The sequence below is a fragment of the Anabrus simplex genome, chromosome 12 (assembly GCF_040414725.1).
Source record: "Anabrus simplex isolate iqAnaSimp1 chromosome 12, ASM4041472v1, whole genome shotgun sequence".
Classification (NCBI taxonomy): domain Eukaryota; kingdom Metazoa; phylum Arthropoda; class Insecta; order Orthoptera; family Tettigoniidae; genus Anabrus; species Anabrus simplex.
The window spans coordinates 37,775,033-37,798,187 of NC_090276.1; the positions used below are offsets into that span (position 1 = coordinate 37,775,033).

The following is a 23,155-nucleotide window of genomic DNA, read 5'->3' on the forward strand; positions in this document are numbered from 1 at the left end:
ATTATTAATATTATTATTATAGTGCAAAAAGCACATAGCATTTAGCTTTTAACTTGTGTACACAGAACACTGCTTATTGCCATTCTTGTATTTCCATTATGTTATGTATTGAACTCTGTTTATGCATTGGCTTATACTTTTCAGTTTGTACGTTACCCGTTTTTCATTATGACCTTTTCTATTTCTTTTTCACTTTTATGCTCTGGATTTCTTTTTATTTTATTTGTTGAGCTTTGCTTTCTATCTTCTTCTTCTTCTTCTTCTTCTTCTTCTTCTTTTATGACCACATAGGATCACTTTAGTCAGTCCGTCGTTCAGGTCTCTTTGAAGGGATTGTTCGGGCTTTGCGGTCCTCCCAGTACTTCTTCAGACGCTCCGATCTTCGTGCCCTTTCCTCAGTTGAAAATGTGCATGTTGTTGGTTTGTTTTGTGTAAGGGTAAAGCGGAGGTTTGTATTCTTGAGTTTTGTATTCAATTTTATCTTATTTTTGGTGTCTTCTGTTGTAAGGCCTATTTCCTTCAGATCCTCTCTTACTTCTCTGATCCATTTACATCCTGTTGTGGTATTTTTTGAGACGAGATTGTGTTGTACTAGTTGTTTCAGAAGTCTCGAGTCCTGCATCCTCATGATATCTTCATTATATTAATTTAATTGTCATGTCTGAAACTTGTGTTGACGTCTTAACATTCATACTTACAGAAGGTTTGTCCAGCGGTTTTTGTATATATTTCTTATTTACGTTTTTAAAATTTATTTATTCATTTATTGAACATTGAACATTACAGGCATTTAGCCCAGATACATGTTCACAATGTCACATTACATGCACAAAACAATGATAATAATAATGTCTTAAATGGAACATTAAAAAGCAAAACACAGACGAAAAGGAAACTCCTTGAACATGCCATGAGGTCCATCGGATACTCTGGAAACGTGACACCCCATAGTGAGGGTCACCACAGTAGTCATCCTCAGTCCCTGCACGCAACGTCCATCGTCTCCACTGAATCTTAATAAAACAAGATAATGATAATAATAATAATAATAATCATCATAATCATCATCATCAAATGACCTACTACTACAACCGTCTGGCCGTGTTATCCCCCCTGGTGAGAAACAGAGCCACCCTCCCAATGATGACACGCCTGGCTCTACTCGTGGGGCTCAAAGGGAAGACCCCAACAACCCTTACCAGCTGACAGTGCAAATTTCTCACCATTCCATTTGCGGCCGGCCACATGAGGCGGAAATCCATCTCTTCATGTGCCCGTCTCTCTCTCTCTCTCTCTCCACATATGCCTCTATCATTCTCTTTCAGACTCTCTACATACATTTGGAATAGGCCCATCCTATCCCGTCCTTTTGCGGTTATGTTCTGCCCTCCTTCTTCCCATTTCCTACTATTGAAGACTAAATAGTGAGAAATGAGCACCTGTCAAAATAAATGAAACTTGGTGTCGCAAACTATAAAGAACAAATGAATCAAAATCAGGATAAGTCGGCACTATTGGCAAATGATAAAATTTGATACGACACCTGTTAATTAGGTTACGTAACCTGATATCTTAAAATAAGGCAATCTCGTTACGCAAGCTACAGCCTGGTGTTGACTCATCTTTTCCCTGCAAGAGCCAGCTGGTCTAGTATTACGATATACCACTACCGTCTGGTTCTGGCAAAACATGACATTCTGTTGAGTGCGCTAACCTTCCTTCTGCTGAATCTGTACTGTCCTCGTTACCATTTAAATTCCTATCCGTTTGTTCACTTACATAATCACTACTTCCATCTAAGCAACATTCTGATCTCATTTTCTTTTCACACAGATTTCTCACGGCGCTAAGGATTTATTCAAACTGCCTTCATTGTTCCACTCTTTAATTATCCATGCAATAACATTATGATTAACACTGTGTCTACACATCACTATCTGTTTGTCACTTAAGAACTTCTTCCTCAACTTCTCAGTTTCCACACACTCGCCAACTAAATGTAAATCATCCGTTTTTTTCCTGCATAAAATATATAGGGAGTTATCTTTTCTCCTGATCCAACCCTTATTCTTGTATAACCCAATTATCCACCAAATCACCCCCCTTTCTGCCTTTTATTTCCAAAAACCAAACCCCATGGCACTACAGCCCTTGAAGGGCCTTGGCCTACCAAGCGACCGCTGCTCAGCCCGAAGGCCTGCAGGTTATGAGATGTCGTGTGGTCAGCACAATGAATCATCTCGGCAGTTATTCTTGGCTTTCTAGACCGGGGCCCCTATCTCACTGTCAGATAACTCCTCAATTCTAATCACGTAGGCTGAGTGGACCTCGTACCAGCCCTCAGGTCCAGGTAAAAATCCCTGACCTGGCCGGGAATCGAACCTGGGGTCTCCGGGTATGAGGCAGGCACGCTACCCCTACACCACGGGGCCGGCCTTTTATTTCCAAACCTTATATTAATCTTAGAGACTTGGGAGTATCTTATAAAATAAACTAAGAGAAGCTCTCTTCCTGCATTCGTCTATCCACCTCTGCGTTTGCATGTCCTTAATTCTAGCTATCATAACTCTCTGGCCACTACTTCCATGTCTCCAACCAAATATAACCCAAACCTACCCTCTCCACGTAGGTTTCAATTTTAACCAACCTACTCTCTGCATACATACTCTTTTCCTGCTGCCTGAAGGCTTCCTGTACCACTAGGCTACCCTCTCCGTTTCAGGCGCATCCAGAACACTTCTCACGCAATCCACTTCAATATATTCTCCACATAATAATGACACCCCCAAGTTTGCTGTAATATGAGGCAGTCTCATACTTACCTTACTAAATTTATGTATAATTTGCTTTAACATATCCCTTTTTTCTCCACCCCCATACTTCTGCCCCATATAATGTTTTGCTTAACACTACCATCTTTAATACTAATCTCAATATCCTATAGCTTAACCCCGGGAATTCTGTTACTAAGATTTTAACTACAGAAAGTGCTGCAACCCCTTTCAATTTTGCCCTCTTTATACAATCTTTCCACCCTCCCCTTCTGTTTAACAGCACTCCTAAATATTCTATCTTGTTTACTTCTATGCTTTCTCCAGCTGTAATATCCATTTCCTTTTCTGCCTCTTATTCTACTTATAAGTACCTTTGATTTATTACTGTTAACTCTTAATGCCCACTTCTTTGCAAACTCCGACAACTCATTCAAGCTCTTTTGTAAACCCCCTCCTGTCAAAGCCATTAATATGACGTGCGAAAATCAAACCCGGTATCTCCAAATTATTCATTACCGGCATTGCCCATTTTTCTCTTCCATGCCCATCCAAAATATCATTAATGAACAGCAAGAATAACAATGGCGAAAGTTTGCATCCTTGTTTTAGCCCCGTCCTGCAATCTATGGGCTCACTAATTAAATTATCTTCTATCTTGATACAACAATAAACCTTTTTTTATAACCCCCTATCGTCTATCATTTTTCTTGATACTCCCAACCTGCCTATTTTTCTATCAGAGCTTTTCTGCTGACCGTATCAAAGGCTTTTTCAAAGTCTATGGCCGCTAGATACACAGCCTCTTTCCCTACTTAAGTATTTCCCTAATATCATCCTGACTGTTATAATGTTGTCTGTTATTCTTTTTCCTTTTAGAAATCCCCCTTGGAATATTGATATTATTGACTGCTTTTCGGCCCAGGTCGCTAATCTATTTGCCAAAACCCCTGTATAAATCTTACTCAAAGAGTCTAGTAACGTTATTCCTCAGTAATTACTGGTAAGTTTTTGTTCCCTTTCTTTTTGCAAATTGGACAGATGATCCCACCTTCCCATTTGTTTGGTATTATGTCACTATTGAAGATCCTATTAAATCTTACTATTCCCTCCTAGATCTGACTGTAATTCCATACTTTTCTCCAACATGAGTTATCTATACCATTCCTTCCCCTCGCCGATCTATTCTTCAGTTTGCCTATTACCCCTTGTACTTCCTCTATAGACATATCTTGTAGAGTTTGTATATACTAACTTCCATATTTCTCCATGTATCCCGTCCTCACACTTCCATCTGTCCACGACTCCTATCAAGCCGCCAAAATAAGTTACCCATGGGTTGTAATCGATTTTGGCTTTGGCAAACGTTTTCCCTCCTTTATTATTAATTCTGTTTCTTCCTTCCCATACTATCTCTGCTTGGTTTAACCTACATTCCCTATTAACTGACTGTTTGTTCTACTGTCCAAAACTTTTTCCTCTCGACAATTTTCCTTTTGTACACTTTCCTTAACCTACAGAAAGATTCTCTATCTTCAATACGTCCACTTAATTTTTTTTAGAGCCGACATAACTTCGCTCCTTAATACCTTGCATTCCTTATTGTACCATCCATCCCCTCCATTCTTTCTTCTTCTCTTTCCTTGCTCAATCCGCACAGCCCTCCTTGTAGGATATTCAGTTACGTCCAATGCTCTGTCTATATTATTCTCATCCAACGCTACTTCCCAGCCACACCTGATTACCTCATAAGGTCCTCTATTTCTCGTTGTGTACTCTCAGTCCATATATATATTTATTTATAATAACTCTTGCCCCTCTCTGCCAAACTCTTTTTGAGCCCCTCCCTTTCTTCCCCTACACTATCTATCCACACCCCTATCGGCGCATGGAGTGACGGCCCAATCTTCAATTTTTATCCTTCTGATTTTCCCTAGTATACCAACCGAACACAATACTAAGTCAATCACACTTCCCCCTTGTGGTAAGATATATGTCAATTTTCCTTCTCGGTCCCCCTCTCAGAAACCATTTAGAATATATAATTTTCCTGCCTCACAAAATTCCAATAGCATCCCTCCATAACTGTTTCTTTCCTTATCTTTACTTCTTTCTACCTTTAAATCTGACTCGTCATCTTTGCTAAACATTGGGCATAATTCCCCTATTCTGGCATTCCAATCGCCAAGTAATAGTATTCCGTCTTCTTCGAACTTCCCCCTGATAATACTGATTTCTAGGAGTAGCTCCTCAAAAAACTTTTCATTAGCGTACAGAGATCCCTTGGGGTGACAAACACACGCTATACATATCGTTCTTTCCATTCCCTCCTTCCATCCTACGTTAAATCTTAACCTTACACTTCATCCAAGTCATTGTTAATTTCCTCAAATAATTCGCTGATCTCCTCTTTAATTAACAGCACTATCCCTCCTGGCGCTTGTCCCTTATTCTCCCCCCCCCCAAAGTTATCTCCGTACCTATTTGTATCCAAGTCTCCAGTAGTGCTACAATATATAAACTTTCAACTGCCTTTATCACTTCAGTATTACTTTGCTTAATAAACCTACAATATCAAAACTTTCAACTACCTTTATCACCTCAGGATTACTTTGCTTAATAAACCTTCGATATTTACAAATCCTACCTTCCAATCTAGTTATAACTTACCCTCTCTTCCTCGTCCATTGCCATCTTTATTTTTACTTCTCTTCACTATTATACTCTCTCCTTCAATCTCCACTCCTCCATATTTTGACGATTTAGGGCGATCTTGCTTATCTTTTTCCTCTGTACCCCTATATTTCTCACCCCACAGATCTTTTAGACTCCTGCTTCTTCCCTTCATCAATGTATCTTCCCCATTTTTTTCGTCCTTCGATCCACTTCCCTCATTATTATGCCCATACACCCTGAATTCTGTATTAGATTTTTTTTGGGCCTCTACCTCCCGAGTCCTTGCGCTTAGTTCCATGCTGCACTGTACACTTAACCCTTCGTTAGATTCAATTCTTACTTTGGCCTTTCGCTCCTCTTGATCTGCCACCTGACTTCCATCTTGCCTTGAACCCAGGCCCTCTTCTTTAAGGCTCTCTTCCATGACTTTCAACTCTGCTACGGTCTAAGATCGTCTCCATTTTCCGCTGGACAAAAACAGCCGTTGCCCACTTATATACACATTCAACCCCTGAGATCTTGCTCTCCCTTGATGCCTCTTCAGAATTTCTTTTTTTGTTTTTTGTTTTACGTCGCACCGACATAGGTCTTATGGCGACGAAGGGATAGGAAAGGCCTAGGAATGGGAAGGAAGCGGCCGTGGCCTTAATTAAGGTACAGCCCCAGCATTTGGCTGGTGTGAAAATGGGAAACCACGGAAAACCATCTTCAGGGCTGCCGACAGTGGGGTTCGAACCCACTATCTCCCGGATGCAAGCTCATAGCTGCGCGCTCCTAACCGCACAGCCATTCAGAATTCTTAGAATCTCGCTGCCTTCGCTCCCCATGTCCCTCTTAACCTAAATTTTTTTCCCTTGTAGGTTGCTCAAGTTTCTTATTATATCCGCCATTAGTGTAGACAGCAGTTGGACTTTTATCGGTCAGTGACTCTTCACTTTCCCTACTCTTACCACGTCGTCAATGTCCACCTCACTAAAGTTATTTTCATTTTACCTTGTATAACATCCACGACTTTGTATATAATATCTATCTTCGTTTCTGGCCCTTCTTCCTGCACCCTATTTATAAAAAGACAATTCCTCATCCTATTCTGGCTTACGGCTGCTGACTCTCTCTTCAATGTCACAACCTCCTCTTCGAAACTCTTGATTTTTTTCTGTTAACCCCTGAATCTCTTTCTCGCTCCTTCCTGACATTGTCTCCACCTCCCACGTAATTGTTTTCATCCCATCTCTGAGTTCCTCTTGTCCCTTGATCATAGCCTCCAACTTCTCTATTACACCATCACAATGGTGTTGCTCCTTTAACACTTCCCTCACCACCACCCGAATCTTCTCCGCATCTTCCCAGTTCAAGTTTCCGTTTGGGCCGGGGTTCAATTCCACCTCCCCGATCACCAGCAGCACCGCTACCACTGCCACCACCAGTAGCACCTCTCCAATCTTCCTTTTTCCATCCTTTCTTGCCATCCCCCCCGGGTTTGTCTTCTACCTCCTCAGCCAGCTGCCGATAGCCGCCCGGTACTGCTCCACTCCCACCATGCCTCACCGCAATCACTCTCCACACATCTGCACTTGTCGCTTGCTTATACTGAACTGATGTTTTTATATATTCACATGCACCTTAGTTTGTAAGAATAATATACAAAAACTGTGTTTATGTAACAAAACATAGCATGTTATTTCTTTTCTATTTACAGGCTAAAGACTATTTTGGTTTGTCATTTTGGGGCCAATTACCTAGATGTTACGTCTTAGAACAACTTTCTTTTTTGTTGCTAGTTGCTTTACGTCGCACCGACACAGATAGGTCTTATGGCGACGATGGGACAAGGAAGGGCTAGGAGTGGGAAGGAAGCGGCCGTGACCTTAATTAAGGTACAGCCCCAGCATTTGCCTGGTGTGAAAATGGGAAACCACGGAAAACCATTTTCAGGGCTGCCGACAGTGGGGTTCGAACCTACTATCTCCCGAATACAGGATACTGGCCGCACTTAAGCGATTCTTAGAACAACAGTCACTATTCAGTTTTTACTCATCCATTCCTCTTCAGCCCTTGATGAGCTTGCTTCCACTTTCGAACTTCATCAGAAGGGCAAGCGTCAACAGCTGTTGAGGGACCATCTAGACAGATCTTTAGCCCTGATGTGCAAAATGTGGAGGAATACAAGATACACAAATGAAAAGGGAAGAGATATAAGGTATAGATGAAGACTGGCGGTAAAAAAACTAGGAACATGGGATTTCTTCTCGAGTCAGGAAATAAGACCTTGGAGATGAACCATATTTGCCATGATCTGACTGCAACATAAGGGGGTGGGGGTGGAATTACAATGATGACGATACCTGTTCTTATCCTTTAGAGTGGTGTGCATGTCTCTCCTTCCTCTTCCTCCTAACCATGGCAATGTCACAATGTTCTTAATACACTGATTGCCAAACGCAACCTATGTCAGGTTTATAAAACTCTCTCATAGAGCCGAACGTGACCTCAGTCAGGCTGGCGCTATGTTTGAAATACTTCGCTATTTCCTCAACATTTATGGAACTTGCTGGCTATTTGCTGTTCTTGGGATACTGTTCATTCTTTAAAGAATTAATTCACAGCTTGCCCTCGGCGTTATATTCAATATAAAGCAAGTACACTGTCTTTGAATGTGTGGTTGATGTACAGTATTCAGCAAAGGCTGCTGTCAGCAAATTTTTTTAAAAACAAAGTGATATCTTAGGTGGAATTTACATTCATAGGGATTCAGAACAAACCACTTTCTCAATGGATACTGAGTATATGGAGAAGGTAAACTCATGTCCTTGTCCTGACTTGATGCAGCTCCTTTCTAGCACACCCACAATGGAGGTGAACTCCATGTACCATTTTAACCACAAACCAAGTTGTCCTGTCATTCTTAAATCTCTGGCAGTACCAGGAAATGAACCCGGGCCTCTGAGGATGTCCACCAATCATGCTGACCATTACACTATGGAGGTGGTAAGGGTATGGGTGAAAATATGATCAAATGCTCTAAGGAATCGTCTTGACAGTGATCTTAGTGATCATGATGATATCACTGTAGTTGCATGACCTACATCTGTTGAACCAGGTGCATTAAAAACCAATATGGTGTGATCTAATGTTACACGTCCATAAACTGAGTTGAACTGGTCAATGCATGCAGGAAGAAGTTATATATAGTCGGATCGAGTTTCAGCCGACGGATGTTGATAAGCCAATCTCTCTCCAATTTATATATGATGGTGGGGTCAAATACCCATTTTCAAACATCTTCATGCATGGAATTCCTTTTAAGACAATCATTACAGAATTACAGACAATTTTACATCAATGCTTTGTGTAGAAAAAAATGTATATGCTGATCAGTTCCTATATACCAATGTTAGAACTGCAACAAAAAATGCTTGATTTCAAAAGTGGAAACCAATAGTACCTTGCAAAATGAATTCATTTTGAGGAATTTGGATGTTTCTAGGTGTTGAAAAGAAACCCACAATCACCTATATACTGATCAACTCAACAGATTACTGCCACCCCAATTTTCACTCATGTTCATAAAAACCAGAACACCTTGAAAGACTAGAGATAGGAAGTTCATATTCACAGGACATGTGCACTAGTATCTTCTGAAGTACTATGTCGGCCCTCAGGTTCAAGGTCCACATCGATTTCTCGGCGCACCACCACTGACCGGTAAAATATGCCCGCGGCTCTCGCTGTCGCTAAAAACCGAAGGTAATGGATCAGTGTGACTTGAGCAGATTTGCAGGATGCCTAGCTGATGTATGCGAGAACCGTACTGCCAAATGGGTGAGTCTGAAAGAGGGCGCAATATTGGCATGAGAGAACGAGATGCATCCACCCGAGAAAGTGCTGCTCATGTGGGACGAAGTGTGTCGGCAATACAAATGGTGTGTACAGAATGGTTCACAGAAGGGTGTGGAACACGATGAGATGGGTCTAGTCGCACCACCCAGACCACCCCTCGAGAAGATCGACACTTCATCCGAATGGCATTGGAGGACAGATCTGCACCCTCCTCAGCTCTGGTGCAACAGTGGAACAGTGTAACACATCGTACACTATCAGGAGTGACAGTCCGTCGCTGTTTATTACGGTCTGGGTTACCGGCGCGTTGTCCACTTCTCCGCCTAACTATTTACTCGCGTGGATAAAAATGCTAGACTGCAATGGTGTATGGAATGATATCACTGGGGACAGAAATGGCAGCAGATAGTGTTTTTGGACGAATTCAGGTTCTGTTTATTTGAAAATGATGGCAGTGTTTTGATTCACGGCATACAGGGGGAGAGGCATCACATTGACTGCATTCGCACACCACACACAGCGCCAAATCAAGGCCTTATGGCGTGGGGTGCTATTGGGTACAACCACAAATCATAGCTGGTGTGTGTCCAGTGCACTGTGACCCGTCTGACCTACGTGAATGACATTCTGCGACCCGTAGCCATACACCCCAGGCGCCATATTTTAACAGGACAATGCGCAAACACATGTTGCTGCACGAACACGTGCCCTCTTGTCACAGGATGTCAGACTGTTGCCCTGGCCTGCCCGATTATCGGACTAGTCGCCAATCGAAAATGTGTGGGATATGGTGAAACGACGGGTACAGTGCTGTGACTCAATGCCAACCACCAAGATGAACTGTGGAACCAGGAGAATGCAACATGGATTGCTATACCCCAGGACGCCATTCGCGCTTTATACGCATTGATGCCATTACGCATGGAACAAGTTATCAGTGCCCATGGAGGATCCAGTGCCTACTAGGCAACAAGACACATGCTGAACCTAGGCGACTGAAATGCCAACAGTTTCTGCAGAACATACTAATGAACATGTCCTGTGAATATGAACTTCCTATCTCTAGTCTTTCAAGGTGTTCTGTTTTTTATACAATGAGCATATAATGTCTAGGAACAGATATGAACAGATTTCTAAATTCATTCATTTCAATAATAATGCAACACAAGGCAATAATAGTGATACTCTGTATAAAGTTAAGCTCTTGTATGATTATTTTCTCAGTCTTTTTAGGACAGTGAACACTTGAAGATAAAAATTAGCACTTGAAGGTATCTTGGCACAGCATGGGCGATTGTTATTCAGGGTACATGCACAAGCAAAATATTCTAGAATCAGTTTCTCACTCTTGTTAGGGCAGTGTACACCCCAAGATCAAAATTAGCACTTGAAGTAATCTTGGCACAGCACAGGTGAATGTCCTTGAGGGTACATGCACAAGCAAAATATGACTGGCCTAAAAAGCATTCAGTGGGTTAACCTTTACAGTCTACTATTTCCACATATATACACATATGTTGAAATGAATACCTGCACAGATGGTCCTTGAACTCTGTCAGCTGGCCTAGGTTCAGCTGACTCCTCGGCAAGACCGTTAACCATTGGCTGACTTTCACTGATATCCACAACAGATCTCTGCTGATTCATGGATTCTGTAACTGACTGAATACTATTCTGAATAGCCTCCAGTCTAGACAAAGATGAAGGCTTCTTTCCCTGATATCGACTTTGAAGCATGTCATCTGAAGAGATTGCTGTAACATTTAATGGGGCCATTCTCTTCCTGCCAGTAGGTGTAGGAACCTTCTGTGGACTAACAATTGGAGACTGCTCTTCCTTTCTCACAGGCCGAATGTCATCCTCAGATTTCCTCCCGGGAACAGAAAACTGAACTACATTTCTTGATAATACAGGAGAGGAATCGCCTGGGACAGCTGTAGGTGTTCTTCGTTTACGAAACCGACCATTATGGACACTTTTCTTCTGTAACTCCTCGACGGCATCTCTGTGTAAAGCTACAACCGACTTCTTTTCACCTGCCTGTCCTACTTCTTGAACTTTCTCTGAAGAAGAGATAACTTTCCTTCCGTTTGGCTTCGAACCTAAAACAAATTAAATAATGAATAATTTTAGAAGGCTTAATAGAGTTTAGCAATTACTACTAAAATTATCTTATAAATTAACAAGTCATGACATTCACAAAAATAAAAATGAATGCGACCTTATAGATGAGGTTGATACAGTACATCCATCAATCTTCATTGTAGACCATTATGCCTTTCAACATTGTCTGCAAATATCTGTGAATTAAGTGCCTTCACAATCCTCTACTTGCAACTAGATCTGCTCCCTCATTTACTTCCAAGACTGTTGTTTGTAAACCAAGTCTAAGCATCATTGTATTGGTCTCTCTGAAGGACATATTTATAATGGTGTCCACATATTCAAAGCTAATCGCCAACATGGTGCAGAAGACAGAAGATAGAGGAGACACCAACAACGGACTGATTTCCTACAAGCAGGCCTTTCTGGAAATATCTACAGGCACTGTGGAAGAACGTGCAACTCCTGCAGTGGACTACACAATCATAAGAGAAAACAATTAAAACTGAGTTCAAATTATTAAGTTGTTGAGACAAACCTATGTGTATCAAGTGTTTGCTCATCACACCTTTAACATGGAACCTCTTTGAAGATCGAAGTGCAAAATCAAAGCATGACAATTTTACCCATACATATGGGAACGCGAGCACTGCACCACAATGAACATATACGGGTTTCACCTATTAGGCATCATGTTCGGAAAGTGTGCGAGTGTATATTCATGGAGTGGCAAAAGTAATGGGAAGACACTGAATGTGATGTTGATAACGAGTTGCTACTCCGCAAGCCCTCAAAACAGCAGCAATACAGCGAGGCATCGACTCTACATGGTGTTGGAATAGTTCAGGAGGGATTTGGACCCACGCATTTTGCACTGCTACCCACAATTGGTCTTGTGTAGTTTGTGCAAGGTTCATGGAGCATACACCAGCATCGAAGCATCCCATAAATGATACCAAAATAGTTGGTCCGTTATTGGACATTATAAATTTTCCAGCTAACTAATTCCTGGTTGCCAGCGTTTTGCCCCAGTGTGCTAAGTTGGGCTCATCAGTTGGTAAACAGCACACGCACCAAGACGCATGGCTACTGCATCTAATCAATATAAGAAAATATTTCCACCTAATCGATACCTTTCTTTTATTTTGCCTTTGGCAATTTATAAAATCATTAAGAATAACAGGACATGTTTTGATCGTTTTGCGATCATCATCAGCTGCATACACAAAAGCTTAGATAAAACACCATAAAGCAATCACATAGTTAAATATTTGTTGACTTTAAAAACTAATGTTAGTAAAGGACATATAGGTGGAAGGGGGGGGGGGGGGGTAGTGTGCGACGGGGGGCGGTTGTTACAAGGCCGTTAAACTTAAAAATGAATTAAAATACTATCTGTGAGCTAAAATGCCTTTTTTGGGCTGCTTTTACTTTTTTTTTTTTTTTTTTTTTTTTTTTTTTTTTTTTTTTTTTTTTTTTTTTTAGAGAATTTATTTCAAAACCCATAATTCATCCGTTTCTGACAATTTGGTTGAAGAGCTTGTCATAATGTTCATGATGCTCCAAGAAAGTCAACGGAGAACCCATTCGTTCAGCTTTGTGCCCATCTGTGAGCATCCATTGTACCCATCTTGAACAGAGTTTGCAGTTCTGAGAATGTTCGGTAACAACTTTGAACACAGCTGTGAGACACACTTCTGGCCATTCTAATCCAGAGGTAACCTGCTGAAGAACACAGCCACTATTCTTCAAAATTAATTTTTTTTTAAATGACACAGAGAAAATCTTATTACAGATCATAAGAGATCCCCATGCCTTTGCTGGCAGGATGTAGTGTTTACAGTGCACTATGTCTTCCGGTAGGGGCTAGAATACATTTGTTACTTTCATTGACCTGTCTCAGTCTCATCCTTGGCTTTGACAATATGAAAGTGGCTGAGGTATGAGCGATGCTAGTAATGTCATTCCTTATGCAGCCAGTCCCTACTATAAATGGTGTGAAAATGTCTCTCATAGGGCTGGTTGGTGCATGCATTACAGTGGGCTTGGCAGACTAATATGCAAGAGGACAAAGGAGTTCTATAATGAAAATTATTTCAGGAAGGGGTATAAGCCAAGACTGAATGGTTGTAAGAATAAAGAAGGCAAGCTATTACAGAATGAAGAGGAAATAAGTGAAAGATGGACCGAATACTTCCGAGAGCTCCGTAATAAGGAAAGAGAAGAGGTGGAAGAAAGTGAAAGGCATATGGAGCAGAGTGGGCCAGAACAATGGGCTGAAAGATGTAGAAAATGCTATTGCAAAATTAAATAACCATAAAGCAGCAGGAGAAGACGGAATAACAAGTGAAATGATTAAAAATAGTAGCAAAGAAATGCTACAAGAGATACATGAACTGATTATTAAGATTTGGGAGGAAGAACGGATACCTGATGAGTGGAATACAGGAATAATTTTCCCAATATATAAGAAGGGAAATAAATATGAATGCACTAACTATAGGGGAATTACATTACTCAATATCATCTATAAAGTATTTTCAAATATATTATTACAATATCTGACTCCATCTGCTGAAGAGAGATTGGATGAAGTACAGTGTGGCATCAGGCGAAATAGGAGACACATTAGATCAAATATTCGTGGTACGTCAAACAATAAAAATGCTATGAGCATAATATAGATCTATGTATGTTGTTTGTAGATTTTAGACAAGCATTTGACAGTATATACAAGGATAAGCTATATGAATATATGGAGACAACAGGAATACCACAGAAACTGATTAGGCAAAGGTGATGGTGGATGGAAGAATTGGAAATGAGTTTGCTCTTAATATAGGAGTCAGACAAGGTGATGCACTCTCAGCTACTTTGTTTAACCTGGCAATTAACCAAGTCCTTGAAAAAATAATGGATACCGGAAATATTGTATACAAATCTAAACAAATTTGTGCGTGTGCAGATGATGTAGTGTTAATGGCCAGGAATGATAGATATTTGAAGAAAATGTTTCTTGAAATGGAGGAAGCAGGAAAACGGATAGGATTGAAGGTGAAAGACAGTAAATCCAAGTATATGCATGTGACTGTTATAGAGGGCAGAAATAGTCAAGATAATCTGACAATAAATGGGCATAATTTTGAGAATGTATGAAGTTTTGAGTATTTGGGAACCATGTTGACAAACAATAACAGAATAAGTGAGGAGATACATCGTAGAATAATAGCTGGAAACAGGGCCTATTATGCAAATCTTACATTATTTAAATCTCGTCTATTGTCTAAACCTACAAAATTCAAAATATATAAGACCCTTATTAGACCTGTAGTGACATGGCTCAGAAGCCTGGAACCTTTTAGTTGATGATGCAAATAAATTAAGAATATTTGAAAGAAAGATTATTAGACTAATATATAGCCCAATTCAAGACCAGAATGGTTGGAGGATAAGGACGAATGCTGAAATACAGAACATATTAGACCAGGAGGATATAGTTAGATTTATTAAGGCACAAAGACTGCGAGGGCTTGGCCATGTGGAAAGAATGGAGGAATTTCGAATGCCAAGAAAAGTAGTTAAATCCTGAGTAGACAAAAGACGGCGACAAGGAAGGCCCCGTAATAGATAGAGCGATGAAGTTGAAGCCGACCTGAGGGCAATGAACATCCGCCCATGGAGAGCAGCTGTTCAGGATCGAAGTAGATGGCGGACTATCGTAGAAGAGGCCAAGGCTCACACAGGGCTGTAGTGCCAGATAAGTAAGTGCAATGAACATCCGCCCATGGAGAGCAGCTGCTCAGGATCGAAGTAGATGGCGGACTATCGTAGAAGAGGCCAAGGCTCACACAGGGCTGTAGCGCCGGATAAGTAAGTAAGTAAGTAAGTAAGTAAGTAAGTAAGTAAGTAAGTAAGAATCTTGAAGCTGTTTGAGACTTCTAGAATCTGACATCACATTTAGCTGCAACAAGAATGTGATCACTGTTGATTTCAGCACCTGGATAACTATGATTGGATTTCACTTGATTTCTGTACCTGTGTTTTACCACTATCTTCTTGCATCTCCAGCGGCTTTCCAAATATGACATCTTTGGGAACCTCAAAACATGTTTGATATGACCTTCTTGTGCTGCCCCCAAAATTCTAACAGTCTTCTGCCTCTTGAATTTGTTTCTCCCAGACCAAATTTACCACTGTATTGAACATTTTCATTTGAACATACAGAAACACTAAAATCACCCATCAAAATCACACTGGCATTCTTGTCAACAATTTCAAATAGTTCTTTGCTGTTTTCATACAGCTCTTCTACATCATCATCCTTACTGTTGGTAGTGGGAAAATACACTTGTATTAAGACCAAGTCTACTGGTCTGGCTTTTACAACATTAGGATTCTGTCATTAATATAAGTGTTCTCAACATGGTGGAGCCATTCACCTCCCAACACGATTGCCACTCCACTACTTCTGGTACTATTGTTGCCATTATGAATTTTTCTTAAGTCCTCCGATCTGAAGTCCTCATTGCCGGCCCATCTTGTCTCACGTACACCTAGAATATCTAATCTGTTCTTCACCATTGAATTTTTTAGTTTCTCCAACCTTCCCAATTTGACCAATGTATTAAAATTACATGTGCCAATAAAAAATTTGTTTTCCTTGCGAGGATTTCGCGGGATGACGACCGGAGAGGCCTCGCTGTTGTTCCCACTCCTGCTGGATCTTAACTTCTGATTTCCATGATCAGTAGAATCAACTCTATCATCAGAACTCAGTATGGCTACTATACATGGGATATTCTTACGATCTTTAATGTAGTAGTTTCCCATTGCTTTCTACATCCTCATGCCATTGACCTATAGGTTCTTCCACCTTTAGGGATGGTTTCCCATCTCAAGGGCAAGAGATTGCCCTGAACCTTCAACTGCTCATCCACCCTCCTAAGAGGCCATTAACACGGTGGAGGAGGACTCCTTATCTCGGGAGTTACTCGGTTTTCCTTTTTAGTCGCCTTATACGACAGACAGAGGTTACCGTGGGTGAATTGTAATCCGCAATCTACATGGACATTGAATACGTTATGCACTACTAAATAAAAACAAACCAAACCAAACCCAACCCATGGTGCGACAGCCCCAAATGGCTTTGGCCTATTAACCCTTTCCCACGGAATATCATTGACTCACTGTCGGGCGAAACCTAGAGTAATAATTTGCTTGTCAGATATAGTTGTGGAGTACCTTCACTAAATATTTTTTTTCTGTAAAAACCATTTAAGATATCAATTTCAAATTTTTTAACAATGGAAAATACACAATATTTATTCTAAAATGATACAATGAGATCACCTAATTACACGCAAGACCCCCCCCCCCCTGTTCAGAATGGTACATCAGGAAGCATCCAATATGGTGCATAATGTTAAATTGCTTGTTCTTGAAGTCAGTCTAAATTGCTGGACAAGATGGGGCTCTTATTTTCTTGGTAATGCAGAGAACGTAGGAATTCACCCTGAATCTCCCAATTTGTTTCATTTTCGGGATCAGTCGGATGAAGATATTTCGATAGCAAATCGTGCTTCCTCTCGGACATACAAACTATAAGCAATTTTTGAATGAATGGGATTGGAAGATAAACTGACATTAGTTGGAATAGGCTATTATGTAATCAAGTAGAGGCTCATAGTCCGAAAGATAATTAACTGAAGTATTAAAACCGACAATTATGTATTTTACAAGTAGGCCTAATATTTTAAAACTAGACGGTACCTGAATGAACATTTCCTGTCCTGTGCCGTATTTCGATTTCTCTCAGATTCATACCCTGTCCCAAATGCTTCCCATACTATTTTTATTATCATATCTACAACTTCAAACTCACTACCATTGTATTTGTCAACATACTGATCTAATTTGTAACAAATATCTTCCGCCTTCAAGTGGTTATGAGCAGCCATGTTGCTGCAGTGTGTTTACATTCAGTCAGCTGTCTGTTCTATCTAAGAAAACGTATAAAAGAACACTTTATTTTAGGATTCCGTGCAAGCCAGTAGTAACTAGGAAGCATAGAGAATTCGCTGGTTCCAAAAAGTTATATGTTTAGCAGACAGATGGCAGAGGAAGTCGGTTTGAAAGTCGAGTATGCTTTACTACGCAACCCGCGGGAGACAATGTGCAACTTCAGTATGCTTTACTACGCAATCTGCGGGAAAGAGTTAAGCAACCGCTGCTCAGCCCAAAGGTCTGCAGATTACGAGGTGTCATGTAGTCAGTACGACGAATCCTCTCAGTCATTCTTCTTTGCTTTCTAGATCGGGGTCGCCATCTCACCGTCAGATAGCTCCTAAATTGTAATCACGTAGGCTGAGTCGACCTCGAACCAGTCCTCAGTTCCAGGTAAAATTCTCTGACCTGGCCAGGAATCGAACCCGGGACCTCTATGTAAAAGGTAGGCATGTTACCACTACACTGCGAGGCCAGCAATGGACCAATAAATCCATCAGGCAAATTACTACATTAAGTTCAATACAGCTCATGCAAAACCAGCTGCACAGTCAATATGAGCAAATATTCTTAGTTTATGAATCGCCCAAATATATAGGCAGCCATGTGATGATTATGATGATGATAATAACATTGGTTTTATGAACCAATAATTACTTTTATGGTTTTTTCGAGACTCAAAGGTGCTGGAATTTTTCCCCACAGAGTTCTTTTAAGTGCCAGAAAATCTACCGAAATGAAGCCAATGTATTTGAACACCTTCAAATACCATTGGACAGACAGGATCGAACCCGAAATCTTGAGCTCGGAAGGTCACCTCTACTGTCTGAACTCAGCCCAGCAGCAGTGATATGGTTAAGGAGCAGAAATTCTTCTCATAAATGAAATGTGGTATCCATGTTTTAAAAACCAAGTCGAGGCTAGTGTACGAGCTAGCGAGAGAACCGATCTTTATAGAAGAACTGCGTACAAGACTCCCATCTACTGACAGCTCGAATAAACTGCTCCTCGAAAGACAAAAGAAACAAAGAGAAATCTGGCTGGACTTTTATACTACAGAAGCCATGGTAAATCGATCCTAGGCCAACACGAATCAAGCCCTGCGACACCTGGTGACCTCAACAGCTGTGCATGGGTACCACCACAAAGTATGCAAGAACAACGTTTTCACGATCCCGGGAATAACTGTATATGCGAGTTGTGTGATCAACCTTGTGATCGTTACCACATTACCGCTTGTAAAAAATGAGTTATACCCCTGATAGGCTATTGTGCTTAATTACTTATGTAACTTATGTAACATATATACACAACTTCTGTGCATTTCTTAATAATAAAAACCAAGTACATAAATTCACTCATGAAAAAGCTGCTTTAAAGAAACAAGATTAGTCGATATATTGTGAAATACTGACCAAAATATTATTAGAAGTTGTGAATTGTGTCATGCTGGTATTACTCTAACAAGACAACACATATACTGGCCGATCATTCACTTTTGGCCTTGAATAATGTTAAAGTGAAACAAATGCACCATTACTAACCACTGATTCGCCTTGAAGGGTCCTCTGTGGGCGGAGAGAACAATCGCCTTGGAAAATACTATGCAACCAAGCAGTTCAAGAACTAAGTTTGATGATAAATCGCTGGATTTATCAGAAGGAATAAGTTATTGCTTGGAAAGACTTGGTTCAAAAATAAGAGAGCCATAAAATAACGCGATAAGACAGAAACCGATCTAGAAAGTTAGTGATGGACTATATGGTATCTGACTGCGAATTAGGAGGGGCATTAAGGATATTAAAGTAATACCATCAGAGAACATAGACTGCTCTTAATGAACCTGAGGGGGAACTAAGGACAAGAAAGGGACAGAAAACCAAGAGAGAGAGAGAGACTAATAAAAGTATGGACACTGAAATAAGACAAAAACCAGGGAGGAATATCTGAAAATAGGTAAGGGGGGGGGGGGGGGGGGGAAAGAAGGATGGAGAATATTCAGAAATAGACTCAGAGGCAGCAAATGTAGTACAGTATGTGGAAGGCCTAGTATGAAGGAAAAAAAAAAGGGAAGGAAACCCTGTGCTAGAGGGATGAAACAAAAAAACATAGTGCAGAAAATGTATAGTGCTTTTAGAATGGTGGAAGAAAGAGAAGAGTATCAGTCAAGAAGGAAGCACATAGGGTGGTGCCAGAGAAGGGGTGGTGGTGGATGGAAGAGTGGGCCAAGGTAATGAAGGAAGATAGTGAAGGTAGCAAAAAAAGTACTTTATGGAATGGTTCAAGGAAAGATAGGATGAAACTGCTTGGAACAGAGGAGTGAGGAAGTTAAAATAAGGAAGGTTTGGTATCATTAGCTTTGTAAAATTTTACTCATTATTGGATAGCAGTCACAAGGTCACTAACTCGCCTCCTCTTCTCCATTCTCTTCCTATGTGCACACCACCTAAGCTGTGATTCATCTATCCTATCCTGCAATGGTTCCACTTATACTAGCTCTTTAACCTGGATCATTTCTTATTCATTTTTGTTACTCCTAATTTTCTTATTAACACATTCACTCCCATATCCGAGCTTGGTTGGATTAGATTACACGTATGTAAAATATCGTACCTGACCGTAGTCAGATTTGAATTCACGCCAACCCACTCGTACTAGATCATCTTGTGAAGGTATGTATACATTTTCAGATTTTATAGGAGTGATACCAAGTTAAAGCCATATGTTACATGTTACCTGGCTAGTCAGGGTGCCATCTAAAATTCCCTGGGTTATATGATTAATTAGCAAAGGAGGGAGCTGGGAGTGAATGTGTTAAAAATTTCATTTTACTGGCCTGAATCCTGCTCTTCTCTCATCCCCTCATTATCCCAAGTTTCTGAAGCAAATGTCAGTTTTGGGGTATAGTATGCCATTCTTTTGCTGTTTAGGAGGCATATTTACTTCACACCAAGCTTCTAACACTTTTGAGAATTATTTCATCATTCTGCACAGCTGTTGGCCAGGTCTGTTCAGAATATAAGCTTGTCAATCACTATTTCTAAATTTTCTTCCATTTTTCTGTATTAAGTTGCCTGAAGCTCTCCACCTTCCTCAGTTTTTTCTCACCTTCTGTTACTCCAGTCATTGGTCTACCCCTCTTCCTAGTTGTAAGTACCGTCTCTTTCTATATACTTAATTTTATGCCATATCCCTGTACTATTCTATTTCATCCTGCCCTTACTGCTCCTGAACTTCCTCCTCCCTACATTCCGCATACCATCCAATCATCTGCAAATACCACCGTTTTCATCTTTACGTAGAAACTCCTATTTCCTCTGCCATTTTCATCCATGTATGAGCCATTACTACAATAAAATGTGATGGTGGGAGTGTGCTAACTCACTTCAAACCACTCTTAGCCAATCTGTTCTCCCTCCTACTCACACTCCCTTGGTACATTTCCTTTACTTTCCATGTAGTCTTTTCTCAAATCATTTGCTTTCTAGGGCCTAAAATTATAATATTTCAGCTGTTTAATAAAAAAAAAATTCTGAATAGAGATTCTTATAATTCTTGCAAAAAATTAAATAACAACACTGACTCTTACCTGCTTTAGGAGGTGATGATATGATATCCACTAGATTCACTCGAGGTATTAACTTGGTTCCAGAGGGTGAACTTCCTATTTCACTGTTAGTACGTTCATTGTTCTTTTGAGGAGTTACTTGAGAGGCACCTGACGATACAAGAGACACTATACTGTCTTGGAAATGCAAAACACTGTTCTTGTTCTCATTAGGGCAAGACTGAACAACACTGGTCCCACTAACTCTGGACACCGAAGGTTCCCTCGACCTCCTGTTCAGGCTAGGAGTGTTAACGTCCACTTTAGGAAGCATGATTTTCAATTCCTTGTTACAGCTCATTTCAGCACTCCCATTCACTTTTCTGTCTGTCGTTAGTTTCACGCTAATGTCACTTAAGCTTGTAGTTGACTCATCGTAACTTGTTCCATCGTTTGCAAAAAAATTCACTCGAGATTCTACTGTTCTGCTATCCGCAAAACACACAACTTCAGCATCATTTGCGTCTCCATAATTTGGTTTACCAATGTCTACTAAATGAACTCTAGGATTAAGATTCCTTCCTTCAAATATACAAGCAATTTCTTCAGGAGAATCCGCACATGGCTTTTGACTACTTTTCAAGTTATTGCCTATATCAACCAAACTAACTCTGGGCACCAGCCTATTAGGCTCTTGTAAAGATACTATTTCTTCTTCGTCTCGCAGATTGGTTTGGCTTGTACTACAGGCTTTATTAAGAGAGATGGAGCTTCGTATGTCCACTAAATTGACCGTGTGAGATAATTTCCTATTTACCTGACAAGATTCTGAACTGCTAGAGACAACGAGGTCGGATCCATGAGTGCTAGAATTTCTGTTGACTCTATTACTGAAGTTATCATGATTAGAAATTTGCTGTCGGACAGTTTTGTTACACTGAACGGATGAGGCACTTAATACATTGACATCTGTAGGCTGACCCAGTTGTCTTTGGGAAGATGGCATGCTTCGAGAAGAGGGACGAATATTCAGACGTTCCAATGAAACACCTAGAACAAAAATTTAAAAACAATATTAGTTTCTTCTAAGTTTGACAAACATAATTGGAATACAGGCAACAAATCAAGCAGGATAAGAATAAATAAAGAGGATGAGCAACTTAACCAACTTTGGCCGGCCCTGTCCTCGTATGAGGAGATTGTGCATAGGTAACATACCAAGTGAGTGGTCTTATTTAATGCATTTAGACCAGAGATTCCCAGCATGTTGCAAAACTTTAAGAGTGCTGAGGAATGCTGGAAATGTGCTGCGAATTTTCACCATCTGAAGAACTGGAAACATCTACTTTTAAGCAAATTTTGTTTCTCAGAACAGAAAAGAGGTTAGTTCAGCATTAAACATTGCACAACGTCAGCGTGCACAAGATCTCCACTGACAAAGCAATAGAGTTTGGTTTCTCTGCCACTGGATGAAGTAAAATAGTTTAACTGATTAGCGTACCTAGCCGCTTGCCAGGAGGTCACACGACTGTGACCGTGCACACACAGACGCCTGGCAGACAGTCTTAAGAGAGGTAGCCTTCTGCAACTAGTTCAAGCCTTCCATCCATAGATGGCATCTTGCAGCAGGAAACTGTCTCAAAGTAGGGCGATTCCCTGCTTGGTAGTCGCCAGAAATGGCCAGCCATAGCAAACTTCATATTGCAAGGAATAAAACCGAGTGTATATTACAAACGAGCGGGAGTAAATCTGGCAGTGGTACAGCTTCTGAAAGTGATACAGGTTTACTTACTGGTGGTTTACTTACCGGCGATTAAGGGGAGGGGCCCCTCACTTAGCGGAGAAAAATATATTCCATTTTAGCCACATTTTAAAAAATGTTTCGGCAGACTGACGAACCTAACAGTTATTTAAAAATTGCCTGAAACTACAAACTACTAAAAAAAAAACCCCAATTTGTACAGTCCCTACTGTTTTTATCAGCTACTTCCTTCCTTTAATTATTAAGAAAAATACTTAGTGGAAATACGCACAAAATGACGTTCATTGCGACTAACCGATTCGTACAGCGTCACACCAAGTAGTCGACAAGTAGCGGAGACTCGCGCAGCAGCATGTAGCACGTGCTATGATGAAGGGTAGCAGGGGCATAATTATGCCAGTCATGGACAGCGAGGTATGATTCACACTCTTACTGTGCGCATTCGGTCTGGCA

At 40.6% G+C, this 23,155-nt stretch overlaps 1 protein-coding gene across 4 annotated transcripts in view; it reads right to left on the reverse strand.

Annotated features, from left to right (window-relative positions):
• The window catches only part of LOC136884349 (uncharacterized), a 164,352-nt gene that overhangs the window by 43,381 nt on the left and 97,816 nt on the right, over positions 1-23,155 (reverse strand). For all 4 annotated transcript variants that reach the window (XM_068229931.1, XM_067156466.2, XM_067156465.2 and 1 more), the window contains 2 exons: positions 20,983-21,990; positions 10,818-11,389 (listed from right to left, as the gene is read on the reverse strand). In XM_068229931.1, coding sequence (XP_068086032.1) covers positions 10,818-11,389; positions 20,983-21,990 — 1,580 coding nt within the window. The remainder of the gene's footprint in view (positions 1-10,817; positions 11,390-20,982; positions 21,991-23,155) is intronic.